We start from the raw sequence: 23,034 nt of genomic DNA on the forward strand, positions 1-23,034 counted from the left end.
GAGATGCACCACCCCAGTCTATCATCTTAGCTGCAGCTGCTTAGACCTGGAATCATTCTTGTTAGTTTCCTGTGTTCATTCCAAATACGTTCACATCCTTCCTCAAGAATAAGCTTGCAAGTGGTCATAATAGTCACGACGAGACCTCACTCGTGTCTCACACATGTTCAACTGGTCCCCCGCACTTTTGCATTCAAAGCTCCTATTAATCCAGCCAACGATACGATATGCTTTGTGAAATACACGCTGAACTTGCCGTACTAATTCCAATAACTTTTTCACGGGCACGCTAGCACAGTGGTTAGTACTGTGGCTTTACAGCGCCAGGGTCCCAGGTTTAATTCCCGGCTGTGGCACTGTCTGTGTAGAGTCTTCCCGTGCTCTTCACGTCTGCGTGGGTTTCCACCGGGTCTCCAGTTTTCTCCCACATGGTCTGAAAGACATGCTGTTAGGTAATAGGACATTCTGAGTTCTCACTCTGTGTATCCGAACAGACGCAAGAATGTGGCGACTAGGGACTTTTCACAGTAAGTTCATTGCAATGTAAGGCTACTTTGTGACAATGAAGATTGTTATTATTATTATTATATACCTTTGTTCCGACTCTTCCTTGAGAGTTTCAAAAATAAATTGGTACTATCTCTCCATATTCTTAGTGCCATAATAAATCACCTCATAAGTCTCCGATGCATTGAACGTTTTCATTTTTTTCTACCCAATATCCCAACATTTTGAATTTCTGGACTACTGTCACTATAATTGACAACGTTCCTGATTTTCGTATCTGCAAGTTATATTTAAAACATGTCCTGAACACTACATTCTAGGTCATGAATCTTTACAGTGAACAGGAAGCTACACGACAGGCCTTTATCCCAATCTCAAAAGCAACAATGTACTGTGCTCCTGGTCTTCCTGTCACGAAACCCATATCCGATTAATGTTTCTTCTTGCCCGCTTATTCTATAACAATTTAAACCTGACCAGCTTAGCATCGAATGCATACAATAACCCAGCGCCCAGTTCGCTATTACGAAGGTAATGCGAAGCACGAAGGGCCATGTGAGCATTGCTCCTCATCTCCGTCATAAATGGGTGATGCCTTATTCGGAAACTGTGACTTCCAGGACCAGATTCCTACAGGAGAGGATACATCCACTCAACGTCTGCGTTGCAAAACTCCTTCAGTTTTGCAATGCTTCAACACGATCAGGTCTCATTGTTGAATTTACAATAAGTAGTGCTTTTGGGATAAGTTAACGACCCTTCCGTTTGAGATGGCAAGGCATGTGTTCGAATTACACGGTCGACTTCTATTGAAATTTGAACACAACACACAAGCTTCTATTAAAAGTCTAATGATGAGCATGAAGCAATTGTTGATTTCGTTCTAATCCATGTTGTTGTTCTTTGCAGAAATAAATCTGTCATCGCTTACCTGATCTATCTGGTATCCAACTCCATGTCTAGAGGCATGTGATTTGCTCTGAAATGAGTAATTACAGATGGGTAATACCCAGAGACCATGAATGGAAAAAAAATAAGCATTACAATCCCTTTTATGGCTCTGTTTGGAAATCCCATTTGACATCCAATAATGGAATGATATGCTGAAACAATACACTTTATCGAACATTTTGGACTTGCAGTCATATAAAACTCCTATACATTTTACAGCCGAATCATGATCTTTCTCTCTGAAAACAACAGGGCACCCTGTGGCGATATGTGTTGTTTCTCGTACCCAGTTCAAGCCCGACTAGCAATCCTTATTTAGTTTCCAGACTATTTGTGTTGTTTTATAAACGTTATTGTCACAAAGAGGCTTAAACACTGTAATGAAGTTACGGTGAAAAGCCCCCAGTCTTCATATTCCGGCGCCTGTTCGGGTACACAGAGGGAGAATTCAGAATGTCCAATTCACCGAACAGCACGTCTTTCGGAACTAGTGGGTGGAAACCTGAGCGTACGGAGGCACGAGGAGAACGTGCATATTCCGCACAGAAATGACCCATCCGGGAATCAACCTGGACCCTCCGCTGCCACAATGTACTGGTGATAGTTTAGCAAATCATGTTAATCGTACAAACACATATGGTGTTTAACAGTGTGTTTGAGCTGTCCAGGTAGTGGTTCTTCCGACATTTTCTGCACCTGGGTCATCGCAACCAGCCTGAACGAGATGTTTTTTGATAGGTCATTAAGATATACGGCCGACATGGACAAGTTCTCATACTCTGCAAAGGTGACCAGCCCCTTCCCCGACATTGTATTCTTGATTTTGTCCGTATGAGTGAAAGGCGAAAATAATGGACGAATTACGTTCTGTATCACCAGGGTGACTGTTAATACAAAAATAAAGTAAATATAGAAAGTGTATTTGGAGATCACCGATCAAAACTAACTTCCAGCCACTTGTTTTTTGAATTCGAGCTACTCATATGGTTGAATGTCACACAAGACTGAAGTGTGCAGTTGGGCCTCTGTATGTTGTCAGTGCTCATATTTCTGCATAAATATGTGTTCATGTATGTATGTGCCTGTGCATCCATGCAAGTTTCAATTATTGACTGGATGCGTGCTTCACGGATAGTTCCTGTATATTTGACAAGTCCAGAAGTTATCGGCCAACTCCAATTTCCCTTGTCAAGGTACCTTTGAACCTCCTTCCTGGAATACTGCAGTCAATGTAGTGCAGGTATATCCACATTATTGTTAGCTGGCCGTCGGAGTGAATTGAATTGGATTTCGTGTTGTGTCACGTGTACCAAGGTACAGTGAAAATGTTTTTCTGAGAGCAGCTTAACAGATCATTTAGAACATGAAAAGAAAAGGAAATAAAAGAAAATACGTAATAGAGCAACACAAGATACACAGTGTAACTACATAACACCGGATCGGGTGAAGCATACGGGGGTGTGGTATTAATGAGTTCGGACCATAAGAGTGTGGTATCAGCGGAAATAAGTTGTTTTTCAGTCTATTGGTGCGTGTTCTCAGACTTTTGCATCTGCTGCCCGATGGAATAAGTTCGAAGAGTGAGTAAGCTGCGTGGGAGTGGTCCTTGATGATGCTGCCCGCCTGTCGCAGGCATCGAGAGGTGCAGATGGAGCCAATGGATGGTAGGCAGGGTCGTGTGATGGACTGGGCTGTGTTCACGACTCTGGTTTCTTGCGGTCTTGGGCCGAGCAGTTGCCATGCCAGGCCGTGATGCAGCCAGATAGGATGTTTTCTATGATGCATCTGTCAAAGTTTGCAAGAGTTAATGTGGACATGTCCAAGATATCCATACGGTTTCAAAACAGCTGCAATGAATTAAAGATGACTACAATTCCAAGTCAGGCTTATTTGTGGCTTAGAGGTGATGGTGTTTCTGCGCATAGAATTGTGTTCATATGTTTGTGCTCACCTCTCCCCCCTGATGTTAGATTTGGTCTGCGTGTGCGTGTTTTGTAAGTGTTTGTTTTCGTCTGTGTCCGAGTGTGTCTGTGCTGGAAGTAGACGCCACTAAACAGTGGCCCTTGGAAACCGCCAACAGTTATTTCTTCTGCCTATGAAGTCTTTGGACTTTCCGGTAGGCTAACCACTGAACACGTTCCAATTCTCTGATGCTACAGAACTTGATTAATCATTTGGAACAGTCTCCTTTCACTGTGGGCAAAGTGACACTGGCAGAAACAGCGTTATCTGTACCAGTCAAACATTCTAGAATCCATGCTTGGATAGTAAAAAGGAATGCAATGAAATCTAATTTTAAATTGAGCGATTGATATTCGTTTCCTTTTTTCTATAAAGTGGAAATCAGCAACGTGCCTAATAGAACCACGAAATCATAGAATCCGTACAATGCAGATGGAGGCTATTCGACCCATCCAGCCTTTACCTTCCCTCTTAAAGAACACACCAGCCAACCCACTCGCATTCCCTTAGCCCAATAACCCGTTGAAATAACCTACATATCTTTAGATAGTAATGGGCAATTTAGCACTGCCAATCCGCCTCACATGAAAATATTTCGACGGTGGTTCAAACAGGACCAGCCGGATCAAACCACGTAGACACGGGGAGAAGGTAGAAAATTCACACAGATAGACACTCAAGGCCTGAATCGATTCCGGTCATAGGCGGATATCAGGAAAGGCTTGTTTGCGCAAAAGCCTATACATTTGAGTCAGTTTTATCTTGAGATGTCATTAATCCTTTCCGTCTTCCCGAGTGAAGCCTGGAAGGACCAAAATAGTATCTTCCTAAATTGGTGCATAAAACAGAACATGTTGTTTGGCATTGTAGGGAACCAAGTGTTCCATCACCAACTTTTACTTCACAGAGTTGCGCTTCCTTGTTGTCTGAAGCTTGCAAACCTAACATGTACGGACATGAAGAAACAAAATATCCATGGCAAAAACAAATGTTCCAAGGCAGGCACCAGAAGAAATGCGGCAGCTAAATTCATGCAATTCCAGTGACCTTGGGGTTTTGACAAAGAAACCGAGGGTGCGGAATCCGGGATGTTATAATGGAGCTGCATTCGGCTTGACCTGGGGTATTGTGCCCAGTTCTGAGCACGGCACTGGTGGAAAGAACGGGAGGCAGCTGAGATGATGTGAAAGTATTTTCGGAAATGGGAATGTAAGACTGTTCTTCTCGGTGGAGTCAAAGTGAAGGCAAGAATTAATTGAGGTGCGCAATATCTCGAGGGATATGGGCAGAGTGACAGAAAGAAACTACCACCACTGATGGAAGGGGGAGAACTTCAGGCAATCTATTTAATGCAGACTGATTAGGACCTTGAATGCACTGCCCGAGATTGAGGTACATGGTGGTTAAATTATGGCATCGAAAAGAGAATTGCGCAAGAGCACAGCATAGGGGAGGGTCAGCTGCATTTACCGGCCTACTATGGAAAGATAAGGCTGTGTTTCTAGCTAACGTCGTCTTGCAGACATCAAGAAGGGGCTCATTGAGCCGAATGGACTGCTTCTCTGATAGTACCGTTCTGTAGTTCTCTGCCTGTCATTGTGTCAAATTTGAACAAGAGCACAGAAACCAAACTTCTTATGGTTCCTAAGAGGAAGGTCTTCTCCAGGCAGACGAATGTCTACCGAGTATCAGAATTCAAAGGTAACTGGACTGTTATACCTCAAGTTGTCTACTGGGGGGAAATTCTGGACATTCTGCACATGCTGAAAATGGCAGATAGGTTCAAAAATGCTATTTCTGGGTCAGCTTGGGAGGCCACAAAATGTAAATAATGTGAAGAGGAACGTTGTGGTTGAAGATGGACCGTAGTTTGTGAGGACATAGCGCACTCATTGAATGGCTGGTGGCGGCATGTTTGCAAATAACACCATGCCAGACTTTTGCACTATCACAAAACTATTTCTGAAGGGACATCGCAGATTTAGTTGCCTAGCAAGGCCATTTGGTTTGTTTTTTTTAGTAAAATAAGTTACAAAATGTATGACACCACCCAAAACGTCATATCCAGGATACTAATACCCGATTTCACAATGTCTTGGCTGATTAATATTTAGCTCCGGCTCCCAGTCAGAAAATCAGCCAGTGGGTCATTGCTTTCCAATGTTGGTCTATTGCCTGAAACTCATCATCCATATGGCAGCCACGTCCAGCTTGCTGGTGATTGGTAAGTCAGTCTTCATTAGAGCATTTGATTAACAACAATAGATGTGACCGAGATGTTTTGATTTTCATTTTAGCCTTTCTCTGAAACTATGAAATGAATAAGTTTCAGCTAAGAATTTTTATTCAATTCTGCAAACTAAAAAACTCATTATTTTCTGACATTTAAGGATCCATATGATACATGTTCCTGATGTTGCTTGTTTTCTGAGCATCCTTTCCATTCTTAATTCTTTAATTCTTAAAGTTCCGCACAAACTCTGAATCCGTTTTCCATACTTTGTTTTGTTCAAACACCCATCTGCTCACTCTCCAAGCAGGCAGTGAAGTTCGGCCCATGTTATTAAATCTATGCATGGTTTCTCAAACCCCCACCCCTTACAAATGTAAGGAATCTACACTAGCTCCCGTAGTTCTCATCATTTTATCGAAATGCCGCCTTGACTCCTCACCACTTCTTCATGCACCTGATCGTCCAGCCGCTACAATTTTGATGTCTGTTTAACTCCTTCATTGTCCAGTCTCCTCCCGCCCCTGTAACTAATTACTCCGCCAATAATTGTCGTACTCCTGTTCAAAGCCCTCCATGGCCGTTAAAACATTCACTTGCTCTTGAATCAGTCCTAACTCCTGCAATTTTCATCATTCTGTTTAAATCGAAAAACTTTGCATCACCTCTGCCTTCATATCTCCAAAACATCCTCCACAAGCTACAATGCGCAACTGACAAATAAAATAACTTCATGGCCTTCATGACTGCCCCTTTAATTTTTTTTTCCTTTAAACACGTTACCATCTTATTTCCTTTCTCAGACCGTCTGTCCTTTGTTTTTTCGCTGAAAGGGGACTTGTCAAATGCTCTTCCGAATCTAGTTTAACTGATGCAGTTATTGTTTGTAAAATGTGCTTTTTAATGTTCAGCACGCTTTCTCGTAGAACATTCTGTGCTGTACTCTTCTAATTCTAATTCTAATTCAACATGCATAAGAACATATTAACTGGGAGCAGGAGTCGGCCATTTGGCCCTTCGAGTCTGCTTCGCCATTCAATAAGTTAATGGCTGATCTTTTGTGCACTCAGCTCGACGTTCCGGACCGAACAGAATCACCCTTTTTCATTTATTCTTCAAAAATCTATCTATCTTTGCACTGAAAAACATTTAATAAAGAAGCCGCCGCAACTGCTTCACTGGGCAGGGAATTATTTAGATTCACAACCTTTTGGGTGAAGAAGCTCCTCCTAAGCTGACTCCGAAGTGTACATCCCCTTATTTTCCTTTTTTAATTTTAGAGCACCCAATTCATATTTTACAATTAAGGGGCGATTTAGCGAAGCCAATCCATAGAATCTGCACATATTTTGGGCTGTGGGAGAGAACCCCACGCAGATAGGGGGAGAATGTACAAACTCCACAGGGACAGTGACCCAGAGCCGGGATCAAAGCTGGGGCCTCGGCGCCATGAGGCATTGGTGATAATCACTGCGCCACCTTGCTACCCTTACTTCCCGTTATTTTGAGGCTTTGCCCCCAAGTTCTGCTTTCACACGTCAGTGGAAGCAACCGTCCCGCATCTATCCGATCTAATCCCGACATAATATTATATGTTTCTTAAAATCTCGCCCGTATCCTTCTAAGTTAAACGAGTACGGTCCACGTTTTCTCAACCTCTCCTCGTAATCCAACCTGCTGAACTCTGGGATTAGCCAAGTGAATCTTCTCTGCACACACCCTCCAGCGCCAATACGTCCTTTTGTCAGGTAAGGAGACTGATACTAAACACAATACTCCAGATGTGGTCTCACTAAGACCTTATACAGTTGCAGCATAACCTCCCCAGTCGTAAAAGCCATTCCTCTAGCAATGAAGGACAAAACTCCATTCGCCTTCTTAATCACCTGTTGCACCTGGAAACCAACTTTTTGCGACTCATAGAATCATGGGACTTACAATGCAGAAGTAGGTCATTCGGCCGATCGAATCTGTACCGGCCTTTACAAAGAGCACCCGACTCAAGCCCACGTCTCTACCCTATCCACGTAACCCAGTAACTCCCACTTAACATTTTTTGGACACTAAGGTCAATTTAACATGGCCAATCCACCTAACCAGCACATCTTTGGACTGTGGTAGGAAACCGAAGCACCCAGAGAAAATCCACTCAGACACGAGGAGAACGTATAGACTCCGCACAGACAGTGACCCAAGTCCCGTATCGAACCTGGAACCCTGGAGCTGCGAAGCAACTGTGCGAAACACTACGGTACCGTGCTGCCCACTAGGACGCCCGGGTTCCTCTGCACAGCAGCATGTTTCAACATTTTGTCATTTAAATAATAATCCTTTAGCTGTTATTACTACCAAAATGGATAACCTCACGTTTGCCCTTATTATATTCCATCTGCCAGAACCGAGATCATTCACTGAAAGTATCCAAATCCCTCTGCAGACTTCCAGTATCTTCTGCACTTTCTTCTTTACCACTCATCTTCATGTCGTCTGCAAACTTGGACACATTGCTCTCGGTCCCGAATTCCAAATCATCGATGTAAATTGTGAACAATTGTGGGCCGAACGCTGATCCCTCTGGGACACCACAGGGTACTGATTGCCAAACAGGGTAACAGCCATTATTCCCAACGTTTCTTTCTATTAATTAACCAATCCACTATCCATGCTACTACTTTACCCTTAACGCCACGCATCTTTATCTGATGCAGCAACCTTTTGTGTGGCTTTGTAAAAAGCTGTCTGGAAAGCCAGATATACCACATCCCTTGGCTCCCCGTTGTCTACCGAACTAGTAATGTTCTCAAAATATTCCGCTGAATTAGTTAGTCACGACCCGTCCTTTATGAATACATGCTGAGTCTGTCCAATGGGACAATTTCCATCCAGATGTCGCGCTATTTCTTTCTTGATGATAGATTCCAGCATCTTTCCTACCACAGAAATTAAGCTCACTGGCCTATAATTACTCGCTTTCTGCCTACCTCCTTTTTAAACAGTGGTGTCACGTTTGCTAATTTCTAATCCGCAGGGACCACCCCAGAGTCTATTGAAGTTTGGTAAATTATCACGAGTGCTTTCGCAATTACCCTAGACATCACTTCTAATACCCTGGGATGCATTCCACCAGGAGACTGTCTACCTTTAGCCCTATTAGCTTGCCCATCACTACCTCCTTCGTGAAAATAAGCGTCTCAGGATGCTCACCTGTCATTGCCAAATTTCCATCCGTCACTGACGTGTTATTTATGTCATCCACTGTGAAGACCGACGCCAGCAACCTGTTCAGTTCGTCAACCTTTTCCTATTATTAAATTTCGCTTCTCATCCACTAAAGGACCAACATTTACAATGAGATCATGTATCAACCCTGTCTCAGTACACAGGACCAGATCTAGGCACGCTTAGAACAGAGAACATTACAGCGCAGTACGGGCCCTTCGGCCCTCGATGTTGCGCCGACCTGTGAAACCATCTGAAGCCCATCTGACCTACACTATTCCGTTTTCATCCATATGTCTTTCCAGTGACCACTTAAATGCCCTTAAAGTTGGCGAGTCTACTACTGTTGCAGGCAGGGAGTTCCACACCCCTACTACTCTCTGAGTAAAGAAACTGCCTCTGACATCTGTCCTATATCTACTACCCCTCAACTTAAAGCTATGTCCCCTCGTGTTGGTCATCACCATCCGAGGAAAAAGACTCTCACCGTCCACCCTATCTAACACTCTGACTATCTTATATGTCTCTATTAAGTCACCTCTCAGCCTTCTCCTGTCTAACGAAAACAACCTCAAGTCCCTGAGCCTTTCCTCGTAAGACCTTCCCTCCATACCAGGCAGCATCCTAGTAAACCTCCTCTGAACCATTTCCAAAGCGTCCACATCCTTCCTAAAATGTGGTGACCAGAACTGCACGCAGTGCTCCAGGTGCGGCTGCACCCGAGTTTTGTACAGCTGCAGCATGACTTCGTGGCTCCGAAACTCAATCCCCCTACTAATAAAGGCCAGCACACCATATTCCTTCTTAACAGCCCTATTAACCTGGCTGGCAACTTTCAGGGATTTATGTACCTGGATGCCGAGATCGCTTTGTTCATCTACAATACCAAGAATCCTGCCATTAGCCCAGTACTCTGCATTTCTGTTGCTCCTTCCAAAGTGAACTACCTCACACTTTTCCGCATTAAACTCCATGTGCCAATTCTCAGCGCAGCTCTGCAGCTTATCTATGTCCCTCTGTATCCAATAACATCCTTCAGCACTATACACAACTCCACCGACCTTCGTGTCATCTGAAAATTTACTAACCCATCCTTCTACACCCTCTTCCAGGTCATTTATTAAAATGAAAAACAGCAGTGTCCCCAAAACAGATCCTTGCGGAACACCACTAGTAACTGAACTCCAGGTTGAACATTTGCCATCAACCACCACCCTCTGTCTTCTTTCAGCTAGCCAATTACCGATCCAAACCGCTAAATCACCTTCAATCCCATACTTCCTTATTTTCTGCCTACCGTGAGGAACCTTATCAAACGCCTTACAGAAATCCACCGCTTTACCCTCATCCATCTGTTTGGTCACGATCTCAAAAAACTCAATAAGGCTTGTGAGGCATGACCTACACTTCACAAAACCGTGCTGACTATCACTAATCAACTTGTTATTTCCAAGATGATTATAAACCCTATCTCTTATAACCTTTTCCAACATTTGACCCACAACCGAAGTACGGCTCACAGGTCTATAATTACCAGGGCTGTCTCTAATTCCCTTCTTGAACAAGGGGGACAACGTTTGCTATCCTCCAGTCTTATGGCATTATTCCTGTCGACAAAGACGACATAAAGATCAAGGACAAATGCTCTGCAATCTCCCCCCTGGCTTCCCAGAGAATCCTAGGGTGAATCCCATCTGGCCGAGGGATACATCCTCCTTGTGAACCTCAATCCCATCTAGCTTGGTCGACTGTACCTGAGTATTCTCCTCGACAACATTGTCTTTCTCCAGTGTAAAGAGTGACGAAAAATATCCATTTAATGCTTCCCCTATCTCCTTTGATTCGACACACAACTTTCCACTACTCTCATTGATTGGCCCTAATCTTACTCCACTCATTCCTTTGTTCCGGATATACCTATAGAAAGTATTTTGGGTTTTCCTTAATCCTATCCGCCAACGACTTTTCGTGTCCTCTGCTCGCTCATCTTAACTCTCCCTTTAGGTACTTCCTAGCTAACTTGTAGCTCTCAAGTGCCCTAACCGAGTCTCCATGTGTCATCCTAACATAAGCCTTCTTCTTCCTCTTGACAAGGGCTTCAACTTCGTTCGTAAACCGCGGTTCCCTTGCTCAACAGCTTCCTCCCTGCCTGACAGGTGCATACTGATCAAGGACACGCAGTAGCTGTTCGTTGAAAAAGCCCCATTTTTCGATTGTACCCATCCCTTGCAGTTTCCTTCTCCATCCTAAATATCCTAAATCTTGCCAAATAACATCATAATTGCCTTTCCCCTAGCTACAATTCTTGCCTTGCCGTATATCCCTATCCCTGCCCATCGCTAAAGTAAACATAAACGAATTGTGATCACTATCACTAAAGTGCTCACCTCCATCTAAATCTAACACCTGGCCGGGTTCATTACCCAGTACCAAATCCAATGTGGCATCTGTTTGCCTGTCTACATACTGTGTCAGAATACCCTCCTGCACACACTGCACAAAAACTGACACATCTATAGTACTAAACTAACAGGATGACATCTCCTCTCCTGTTCCTAACCTCGGCCCATACCACCTCAGTAGACGAGTCCTCAAACGTCCTTTCTACCGCCGTAATACTTTCCTTGATTAACAATACCACCCCCCCCCCCCCCACCCCCCCAACCCCCCCCCCCCCCCCCCCCCCCCCTCCCCACCCCTCTTTTACCATCTTCTCTGTTCATACAGAAATATCTAAATCCTGGGACCTACAACAACCATTCCCGTCCCTGCTCTACCTATGTATCCGAAATCGCCACAACATCGAGATCCCAGGTACCAACCCATGCTTCAAGCTCACCCACCTTTCCCGGATGCTCCTGGCGTTGTAGTAGACAGACACACTTCAAACCAGAGTCTTGCTTGCCGTTGCCCTCTTTCGAACTTTTAACCCTATCCCTGACCTCACTACTCTCAACATCATGTGCACTGGGACTACAATGTAGTTTCCCTTCCACTGCTGAATTCGTTTAAACCCCTCCGAAGAGCACTAGCAAATCACTCCCCCCCCCCCCCCCCCCAGGATATTGGTACTACTCTGGTTCAGGTGAAGACCATCCTGTTTGTAGTGATCCCACCTACCCCAGAATGAGCCCCAATTATCCAGTAAACCAAAACCCTCCATCCTGCACCATACTTGTAGCCACGTGTTCAACTCCTCTCTCTCCTTATTTCTCACTTCGCTAGCACGTGGCACGGGTAACAACCCAGAGATAACAACTCTGCTTCCACCCTAGCACCCTGAATTTCTGTCTCAAATCCCCATCTCTCTTCCTACCTATGTCGTTGGTACCTATGTGGACCACGACTTGGGGCTGATCCCCCCTTAAGGATCCCAAAAACATGATCAGAGACATCACGAACCCTGACACCTGGGAGGCAACACACCAACCGTGAGTCTCTTTCGTTCCCACAGAATCTCCTGCCTGTTCCTCTAACTATGGAGTCCCCAACGACAAGTGCTCTGTTCCTCTTCTCCCTTCCCTTCTGAGCAACAGGGACAGACTGTGTGCCAGAGACCTGTGCCCCATTCCTTACCCCTGGTAAGTCGTTCCCCGCAACAGTATCCAAAACGGTATACTTGTTATTGAGCGGAACGGCCACAGGGGGTTCCTTCTGCCGTCAGGCCGGTTCCCTCTCCCTCCCATGACGGTAACCCATCTACCTTCTTATTTTACCTGAGGTGTGACTACCTCCCTATAACTCCTCTCAATAACCCCTCCGCCTCCCGAATGATCCGAAGTTCAACCAGCTCCAGCTCCCTAACGCGGTTCTCGAGGAACTGGAGTTGGGTGCACTTCCCACAGATGTTGCCAGCAGGGACACTCGAGATGACCCTTTCCTTCCACATTCGGCAGGAGGAACATTCAACTGCCTTAACCTCCATTCCCACTGAACTAACTTCCCAACTACTGAAAACGAAAAAAATAACAAAAACTTGTTAGTTTAGCAATCCGACGTGCAGAACTTTTTTATTTTTTGGTTAGAGGAGAAGGATGGGTGGGAAATAATACGTAAGTACTATTTCGGGTAAAGCTGTCACTCCGGAACAACCCCTTCATAAACCACCTTCAACTTACGCTGACCGCACTGCACGTATGCAAATCTCCCCGGAACAGCCAATCAGAAGCTCTGACCTGCTGCCCTCTGCTGAATGACTGCCGTCACTCGAACTCCTCGGGTAACTTGCGCAGGTACACCCTCAACTTACGCTGACCGTACTGCACGTCTGCAAATCTCCCCGGAACAGCCAATCAGAAGCTCTGCTCTGCTGCCCTCTGCTGGATGCTTGCCTTCACTCGAACTTCTCGGGTCACTTGCGCAGGAACACTTTCAACTTACGCGGACCGCACTGCACGTATGCAAATCGCCCCGGAACAGCCAATCAGAAGTTCTGCTGTGCTGCCCTCTGATTGTTCCCTCGTGGGTTCCAAGACATACTGTTCGAGGAAACTGTCGCTGACACATTTCATAAACTCCTCCTCCAGGCTGCCTTGACCTACCTGGTTAAACCATCGACTTGTAGTTTAAAGTTCCCCCTGATAACTGCTGCACCATATCGACATTCATCCGCAATATGGGCTGTTTAGCACAGGGCTAAATAGCTGGCGTTGAAAGCAGACCAAGTAGGCCATCAGCCTCCCCGAACAGGCGCCGGAATGTGGCGACTAGGGGCAGTAAGTTCATTTGAAACCTACTTGTGACAATAAGCGATTTTCATTTTCATTTCATTTCAGCTATTTCTTCGTTTATTGCCCGCCCCACCGTAATGTTACTATTTTGTGGCCTATAGACTACTCCCAGCAGTGACTTTTTCATATTCCTGTCCTGATTTCCACCCAAATGTACTCAACCTTCTCCTCCATAGCACTGATGTCATCCCTAACTACTGCCCGGATGTCATCCTTAAATAACAGAGCTAGACCACCTCCGTTATATCCACTCTGTCTGTCCGAATAGTTTGATACGCTTGGATATTTAACTCCCAGTCGTGACCATCCTTTACCCATGTTTCAGTAATGGTTACTAAATGATTTGTTTATTAAAGTCGGGTCGTTTGCTGAATTAGTTGCTCTGTAATTGGTAACAGTAGGCTCAGAACAACTTTCAGGAACAAGATAATGAAACCCACCAGCCAGTTATTGCGAAAGAAGAGTTGTGTTGAGGCTTCGGGTTGCCATGTCTCTGGAACGTTGTATTTTCTGAAAGAACAATCATCGATAACGTATGTAATAGACTCTGAGGTTGGTTATCGTTAGTAAATGTTGGTGCCTGTCCTTCGCAAAATAAACCAAGATATACGAATAGGAGAATCATTCAACAAGGTCATGGATCATCTGGCCCTGACATCCGAACCACTTTCCTCTCTGACCATCATAAACATGGCCTATTACAGATCAAACCAATGCCTGATTACGCCTTGAATATGCATTATGACCAATTCCAATGACTCCTGGGTTCGATAATTCCAAACTTAAACTACGTCTGTGAAAATAACATTCACCACTTCTGTGTATTAAATGGAAGACCCTTATTCTCAAATCGTGTCTCTCTAGATCCTACCACGAGTATAATGTCGTCTCAGTATTTAGCTTGTCAGGAATTGTTTGTGCATGGTTCACCACGGTCTCCTCTCTCTCTCTCCGTCTGCTTCTCTTGGTTAGCATCAAAGCTTCACAGCTCCAGGGTCTCAGGTTCGATTCCCGGCTGGGTCACTGTCTATGCGGAGTCTGCACGTCCTCCCCGTGTGTGCGTGGGTTTCCTCCGGGTGCTCCGGTTTCCTCCCACAGTCCAAAGATATGCGGGTTAGGTGGATTGGCCAGGCTAAATTGCCCTTAGTGTCCTAAAAATTAAGGTTAATGGGGGTTGTTGGGTTACTGGTATAGGGTGGATACGTGGGCTTGAGTAGGGTGATCATTGCTCGGCACAACATCGAGGGCCGAAGGGCCTGTTCTGTGCTGTACTGTTCTAATTCTAATTCTAATGTGTTCTATGGTTCAATTGAATGCTTGTGTAGTAAAATGTCAGTGCAATGTTCTAACTGAAATCTTCACTGATTTCTTTCCATCTCCTCGTGGTGCATGGCAGTGGCCTCATTTGGCGTTGATAGTGGTGAGTAACGCAACATCTCTAAGTCTTTCCAATTAAGATTTGTGCTCAAAGCTAAATAAAGTCAGTGTTTGGCATTGGTTAAATATAATCAAGGGCTAACATTGGAAATACATTTTTCCTCGAATTGCATTGGGAAACGTTGGACAGTCGGCGTCGCCCAACAGATTTTTTACTTCATATTTATCAGCTAGCATTGCAGATATATGAAATGTTCATAACAAATACATTTATTAACGTTTCTTATGATTTTCCAAGAGTTACAAATTAAATAAATCAATCCATAAAGTAATTAATGGGTGGTCGGTTAATTCTTCGCACTTTCTAGAACCCAGAATAGGACTAAATTGCTTTCCCAGTGCTGTATCGTCCCATGATACCCGTGGCTTCAAATGTATTTTTATTCATTGCTGAGATTTGAATTTGATTGACCTGGATATTATGTCTGGATCATTCCTAAATGCCCCTTGAGACGTTGATATTGAGCCGTCTTCTTGAACGGATACAGCTCGAAGCTCGTTCGGTGAAGTTGCTGTGATAACTGAAATGTGGTCGAGCTATTTCAGAGTGATGTTGTGAGTCTGGAAACACAGAGAAGCGAGAAAAAAGAAGGATGATGGATGTAATCATATACATAGGAGCAGGGGTATGCCAGTTGAACTTATGAGCCTGTTTCACCAATCATCATGGCCATTGCAGATTCTTATCCTCAGACCAATGCTCTAGCGCCGTTTCCATACTTAATTACAGCTTTAATTTTTTAGGTCCATTTATTTCCTTCGTAAATTGTAATCAATAATTTGGCCTCCACAGCTTTTTGCGGCAGAAAATTCCATACGTGCACGGCCTGTGTCGACGTCTTGTGGAAGTCATTTTCCAACCGCCTGATGGCGAATTTGATTTTCTCCAATCGGAGAAATACCGACTGGTTGATCAGACAGTCTGCATCTTAGGGTGGTGCTGCTGGCCAGCCGAACAAGATTCGTTAGCGGGCGATGAGGGGGAAAAGTTCTGGCTGGTATGGCACTCCGTGGATTGCCAACTTCTGGCCTGGCTCCACCCACACCCCCACAACCTTGGACAGTGCCTCAAAGAAGGTTGTCGAGAACTAAATAAGTCTGGATCAGGCCTATAACAAGTGGGTCTGGTTGGTTGGCATTCCTTGGTACCATTCTCATTTGTCCTTCATCTCCGAGGAAGAAGATCATAACCATTCTGGTTGTGGTTAGGTGCAGTTTCACCTGCATTAGGTTTGCACATGTTGAGGTAGAGGTTGACCTATTGAATGCTTCGCTCCAGAGTCCCCGCCCTATTTATATCCCGAATTTGGCTCTAATTTTTCCCTTGCCTTTTCCAGCGGGAAGCTTGTCGCCGCCACCAGTCGACTATGGAGGTCCCCGCAGTTCCCCCTTCCGAGGTCGTCGGCGTCCAGCAGCTCCTCAATCAGGTAGTGGCCGCTCGATTGCGGTTATGTTCGAACATATATTTCTCGTGTTTTGAAGAATGACGAGGGACCCTGTACGTAATACGTGTTAGATATAGAAGGCGTTGACAGTATAGAAACTGAGATGTTGTTTCCACTCGTCTGGAATTGCAGTCTAAAATTGTGCGGCTGCTCATGTGGGACTGATGAGGAAACATGCTTCAGTCAAAGGTTTGGAACTGTTTGTTATTTGAAAGACCAATGGATCATTATATATCGTGGAACAGACAGTTGATTGGTCTTCCGGGAAATAAAGTAATCCGAACATCGGCGAGAAAGGGGGGGAGTTTACCAGAGATGTTGGGGAGGGTTTAAACTAACGTAGCAGGGGGATGGGAACCGATGCAGGAATTTGGAAGGTAGTAAAACAGGGACAGACGCAAAAGGAAGTAAGGGGGAAAGTGCAAGACAGAGAAGACATAGTCAAAAATCGAAAAGGGCGACAGTACACGGTACAGTGACTGATGGGAGCTCAGTGAATAGGACCAGTCATACGAAAAGGAATAAAACTGGAGATGTTAAGATTCAAAACAGAGGTAAAAAAAACAACATAAGTGTACTTTACCTGAATGCTTGTAGTATTCGGAATAAAGTAAATGCGTTTATGGCACAAATCATCGTGAATGACTATGATTTAGTTGCCATTACTGAAACATGGTTAAAGGATGGTCACGACTCGGAGTTAATTATCCGAGGGTATCAAACTATTCGGAAGGACAGACTGTATGGTAAGGGAGGTGGTGTTGCTCTGGTATTTAAGGATGACATCCGGGCAATAGTAAGGGATGACATTGGTACTATGGAGGATAAGGTTGAATCCATTTGGTGGAAATATGGAATTGTAAGGCGAAAAAGTCACTGATAGGAGTAGTCTATCGGCCACCAAATAGTAACGTTATGGTGGGGCAGACAATAAACAATGAAATAACTGATGCATGTAGAAATGGTACAGCAGTTATCATGGGGGATTTTAATCTACCTGTCGATTGGTTTAACCAGGTCGGTCAAGGCAACCTTCAGGAGGGGTTTATCGAATGTATGCGCGATAGTTTCCTGGAACAGTATGTAATGGAACCTACGAGGGAACAAGCATTCCTAGATCTTGTCCTGTGTAATGAGACAGGATTGATTCATGATCTAATAGTTATGGATCCTCTCGGAAGGAGCGATCACAATAAGGTGGAATTTAAAATACAGATGGAGGGTGAGAAAGTAAAATCAAATACTAGTGTTTTGTGTTTAAACAAAGAAGATTACAATGGGATGAGAGAAGAACTAGCTAAGGTAGACTGGGAGCTGAGACTTGATGGTGGAACCGTTGAGGAACAGTGGAGAACCTTTCAAGCGATTTTACACAGTGCTCAGCAAGGACGGTAGAAAGAGGGGAAATCTACCGTGGATATCTAAGGAAATAAGGGAGAGTATCAAATTGAAGGAAAAAGCATATACAGTGGCAAAGATTGGTGGGAGACTTGAGGACTGGGAAATCTTTAGGGGGGCAACAGAAAGCCTCTAAAAAAGTTATAAAGAAGAGTAAGATAGAGTATGAGAGTAAACTTGCTCAGAATATAAAAACAGACAGTAAAAGTTTTTACAAATATGTAAAACAAAAAAGAGTGGCTAAGGTATATATTGGTCCTCTAGCGGATGAGAAGGGAGTTTTAATAATGGGAGATGAGGATATGGCTGAGGAACTGAACAGGTTTTTTGGGACGGTCTTCACAGTGGAAGACACAAATAACATGCCAGTGACTGATAGAAATGAGGCTATGGCAGGTGAGGATCTTGAGAGGATTGTTATCACTAAGGAGGTAGTGATGGGCAAGCTAATGGGGCTAAAGATAGACAAGTCACCTGGCGCTGATGGAATGCATCCCAGAGTGCTAAAAGAGACGGCTAGGGAAATTGCAGATACACTAATGATGATTTACCAAAATTCACTAGGCTATGGGGTGTTCCCGGTGGATTGGAAATTAGCAAACGTAATAGCACTGTTTAAAAAAGGAGGTAGGCAGAGAGCAGGAAGTTATAGGCCAGTGAGCTTAACTTCGGTGGTAGGGAAGAATCTGGAATCTGTCATCAGGGAAGAAGTAGCGAGGCATCTGGATTGAAATTGTCCCATTGCGCAGACGCAGCATGGTTCACAAAGGGCACTAACTAATTTCGTGGAATGTTTTGAGGACATTACCAGTGCAGTAGGTAACAGGGAGCCAATGGATGTGGTACATTTGGATTTCCAGAAAGCCTTTGACAAGGTGCCCCATTAAAGTTTGCTGCATTATATAAAGATGCATGGCATTAAGGGTAAAGTAGTACCATGGATAGAGGATTGGTTAATTAATAGAAAGCAAAGAGTGGGGATTAATGGGTGTTTCTCTGCTTGGCAATCAGTAGCTAATGGTGTCCTTCAGGGATCCGTGTTGGGCCCACAATTGTTCACAATTTACATAGATGATTTGGAGTTGGGGACCAAGGGCAATGTGTTCAAGTTTGCAGATGACACTAAGGTGAGTGGTAAAGCAAAAAGTGCAGAGGATACTGGAAGTCTGCAGAGGGATTTGGATAGGTTAAGAGAATGGGCTAGGGTCTGGCAGATGTAATGCAATGCTGACAAATGTGAGGTTATCCATTTTGGTAGGAATAACAGTAAACGGGATTATTATTTAAACGATAAAATATTAAAGCATGCCGCTGTGCAGAGAGATCTGGATGTGCTAGTGCATGAGTCACAGAAAGTTGGTCTACATGTGCAACAGGTGATTATGAAGGCAAATTGAATTTTGTCCTTCATTGCTAGAGGGATGGAGTTTAAGACTAGGGAGGCTATGTTGCAATTGTATAAGGTGTTAGTGAGGCCACACCTGGAGTATTGTGTTCAGTTTTGGTCTCCTTACTTGAGAAAGGACATACCGGCACTGGAGGGTGTGCAGAGGAGATTTACTAGGTTAATCCAAGAACTGAAGGTGTTCGATTATGAGGAGAGGTTGAGTAGAATGGGACTGTACTCGTTGGAATTTAGAAGTATGAGGAGGGATCTTATAGAAACATTAAAAATCATGAAGGGAACAGATAGGATAGATGCGGGCAGGTTGTTTCCACTGGTGTATGAAAGCATACCTAGGGGACATAGCCTCAAAATAAGGGGAAGTAGATTTTGGACTGAGTTTAGAAGGAATTTCATCACCCAAAGGGTTGTGAATCTATGGAATTCCTTGCCAGTGAAGCAGTTGAGGCTCCTTCATTAAATGTTTTTAATGTAAAGATAGATCGTTTTTTGAAGAATAAAGGGATTAAGGGTTTTGGTGTTCAGGCCGGAAAGTGGAGCTGAGTCCACAAAAGATCAGCCATCATCTCATTGAAGGCGGAGCAGGCTCGAGGGGCCAGATGGCCTCCTCCTGCTCCTAGTTCTTATGTTCTTATGTAAAGGAGAGTTCAATCCAGGCTCAGCCATGGTCCTACTAAATATCGAGGCAGGATTAATGAGTCCTGTCGTTTGATCCTGCTCCTCCACCTTATTACTGATGTGGGTTCTGAGGCAATGTTATGCGATTAACTCCCTATGTACCATGTTTGTCAATGTCGCAACATTCACAACGACGATCCCTTGTCCTTATATTGTACCTACTTGCATAGATACGTCGTTTCTACATTAACGACCAACATATTTCATATTCGAGGTGGTAGCAAGCTGTTTTACGTTCCGACCACTGGACTGTACACGAACCTTTCAGGGATAGGTTGAAATGGTTTAATGCCATCAATCGCCATCTACTATTGTAGATTGAGGGCATAACTTTGCAGGCTGCTCTGATGCCGTCAAACTCCAGGTTTCATTATGCGTCTGCCTCTCTGGAAGTTTTTGGGAAGTTTAACAAATTTGCAAAATGACAATATAATCAAGCAGAGCGCACATTAATACCTGAAGAGATATTGGCTAGTGTTGTACGAATGTGTACAAAGTGAAACAGGCAGATGTGACGTACTTAGGCTTCCAAAAGACATTTGGTAAAGTGCCACGTCGAAGGTTACTGCACACATTAAGAACATATGTCGTAGTGGGTAACTTCGTTGCATTGGTGAACAATTGGTCAGCAAACAGAATGTAGAAATAAGGGTTAGTCACTTTGTTTTTGATTATTATGCTGCAACACGTGAGCTCCGTAAGCATTAATGGTGAGTCTTGAACTATTTTCAGTCTACATCAATTCCCTTTGTGAAGAGGCGAAAGCTGTTAAGTGGAGTTAGAGATTCGGCAAATGGCGAAGTGAGCGGGCACAAAAATATAGCAGATATATGGGGGATGTTTTCGGATGACTGCATATTCGCGACTCCTCAGGAAATGAAATAGCCCATTTTGAAATGCAGCAATACATCGACAACATCCAGGCTTGGGCTGACAAGTGGCAAGTTGCATTAGCGCCACACAAGTGCCAGGCAATGACCATCTCTGACAAGAGAGGACCGAGCCACCGCCTCTTGACATTCAATGGCATTACGATCGCGGAATCCCCCAAAATTAACATCATGGGGATTACCATTGATCAGAAACTGAACTGGACTACCCACATTAACTGTGGCCGCCATGGCGGGTCAAAGGCTAGGAATCCTTTGGCGAGTAATACAACTCCTCATCCCCACACCCCCAAAAGAAAAGCGCGTCGACCATCTGAAAGGCACAGTTCAGGAGTGTGATGAAATGTTCTCCACTTTCCTGGATGAGTGCCGCTAGTACAACACTCAAGAATCTCGACACCATCCATAATAAAGCAGCCCGATTCTTTCCTACCCCTTCCACAAACATTCAAACTCTCCACACCAACGAACAGTGGCAGCCGTGTGTATCATCTACAAGATGCACAGCCGTAACTCATAGTAGGCAGCACGGTAGCATGGTGGTTAGCATAAATGCTTCACAGCTCCAAGGTCCCAGGTTCGATTCCCGGCTGGGTCACTGTCTGTGTGGAGTCTGCACGTCCTCCCCATGTGTGCGTGGGTTTCCTCCGGGTGCTCCGGTTTCCTCCCACAGTCCAAAGATGTGCGGGTTAGGTGGATTGGCCATGCTAAATTGCCCGTCGTGTCCTAAAAAGTAAGGTTAAGGGGGGGTTGTTGGGTTACGGGTATAGGGTGGATATGTGGGTTTGAGTAGGGTAATCATTACTCGGCACAACATCGAGGGCTGAAGGGCCTGTTCTGTGCTGTACTGTTCTATGTCTATGTCACCGAGGTTCCTGAGACAGCACCACGACCATCTAGAAGGAAAAAGCAGCAGATGCCTGGGAACCACACCTCCTGGAGGTGCCCCTCCAAGTCACTCGCCACGCTGACTTAGAACTATGACGCCGCTCATTCATTGTTGCTGGGGCAACATGAAGGATCTCCCTCCCTAACATCACAGTAGGTGTACCTGTACCTGAAAGATAGCAGCGGTTCAAGAAAGCAAATCATCACCACCTTCTGATCGACAACTAGAGATGGGCAATAACTTTTGGCAGAACCAATGACGTAAATGAATACAAAAGGATAGAGGAAGTGACGATGTGTATTTTGGTGGGAAGAATTGAATCACATTATACGATTTAAGCGGTGAAAGATTATACTACTAAATGGTACTGAGTGGGAACTGAGTGTCCTGATACATCACTCACGTGATTATATTATGCAGATTGGACACGTAATTGGAAAGGCAATGGAATGTTGCTATGGATGCAAAAGGTACAGTCAATAAACGTGAAACGTTTTTATGCAGCTCTAGAGGGCACTGGTGAGACCACAATTTGGGGTGGGTTGCGTTATACGCCTCTGAGCCCCTTATTTGACAAAATAATATAACTGATTTGGAAGCATCCTAGAGCGTTCGTTCGACTTATTCCTGGGCTGTACGGTTTATCTTATGACAAAATATTAAAGCGTTTGGGCCGATGCCCATTGCAATAAAAAATAATATGACGTGTTCGTATTGGAATATGTAGGGTGCTGAGGGGAGTTTTTAGTCGTCGGGGACACTATCGAAGAATAATAGTTCCATCCTTTAAGAGTAGGAAGAGTGATATTATTTTTCTCTAAGAAGGTAACCAGACTGTTGTGAATTCTCTTCCATGAAGATTATGTTGTGAGCTCTTTACGTATTATCGGCCGGCAGGAAAGTTAACGTGAAACCAAGACGAGATTAACGAATTTAATTTAGACGGGCTCAAAGGCTAAAGTCCTCAGTCCTAAATTCCCGATGTCCCTCTAAACATGCTAGACGCAATTGCCAGGTTAAGTCTGCATAACGACGAAATCCACAGGACGAGGCAACTCAGTGTCCTCTTTGGCTTCTTTTAACCGCATATGCCTATTAGATATTGCCAGTAACTCTGGTTTAACACCCGCCTCTAATGCCCACGCCGTTGTATACGATGTAGTATAATATACTGCCGGCATGGTAGCACAGTGGTTAGCACTGTGGCTTCACAGCTCCAGGGTCCCAGATTCGACTCCCGTCTGGGTTACTGTCTGTCTGGAGTCTGCACGTTACATAGAACATAGAACAGTA

At 44.4% G+C, this 23,034-nt stretch overlaps 1 protein-coding gene across 5 annotated transcripts in view; it reads left to right on the top strand.

Annotated features, from left to right (window-relative positions):
* Positions 1-4,532: 4,532 nt before the first annotated feature.
* Positions 4,533-23,034, top strand: part of LOC119958578 (immunoglobulin superfamily member 1-like) — a 41,574-nt gene continuing 23,072 nt past the window's right edge. For 2 of the 5 annotated variants that reach the window (XM_038787053.1, XM_038787058.1), the window contains exons 1-4: positions 4,539-4,629; positions 5,535-5,644; positions 14,996-15,019; positions 16,374-16,463. In XM_038787053.1, the coding sequence (XP_038642981.1) occupies positions 4,622-4,629; positions 5,535-5,644; positions 14,996-15,019; positions 16,374-16,463 (232 nt within the window). In that variant the 5' untranslated portion in view covers positions 4,539-4,621. Of the gene's footprint in view, positions 5,122-5,534; positions 5,645-14,995; positions 15,020-16,373; positions 16,464-23,034 lie in introns of all 5 variants that reach the window. The other 3 variants (XM_038787055.1, XM_038787056.1, XM_038787057.1) reach the window with 3 other exon arrangements.

This window comes from Scyliorhinus canicula, chromosome 30, assembly GCF_902713615.1.
Source record: "Scyliorhinus canicula chromosome 30, sScyCan1.1, whole genome shotgun sequence".
Lineage (NCBI taxonomy): Eukaryota > Metazoa > Chordata > Chondrichthyes > Carcharhiniformes > Scyliorhinidae > Scyliorhinus > Scyliorhinus canicula.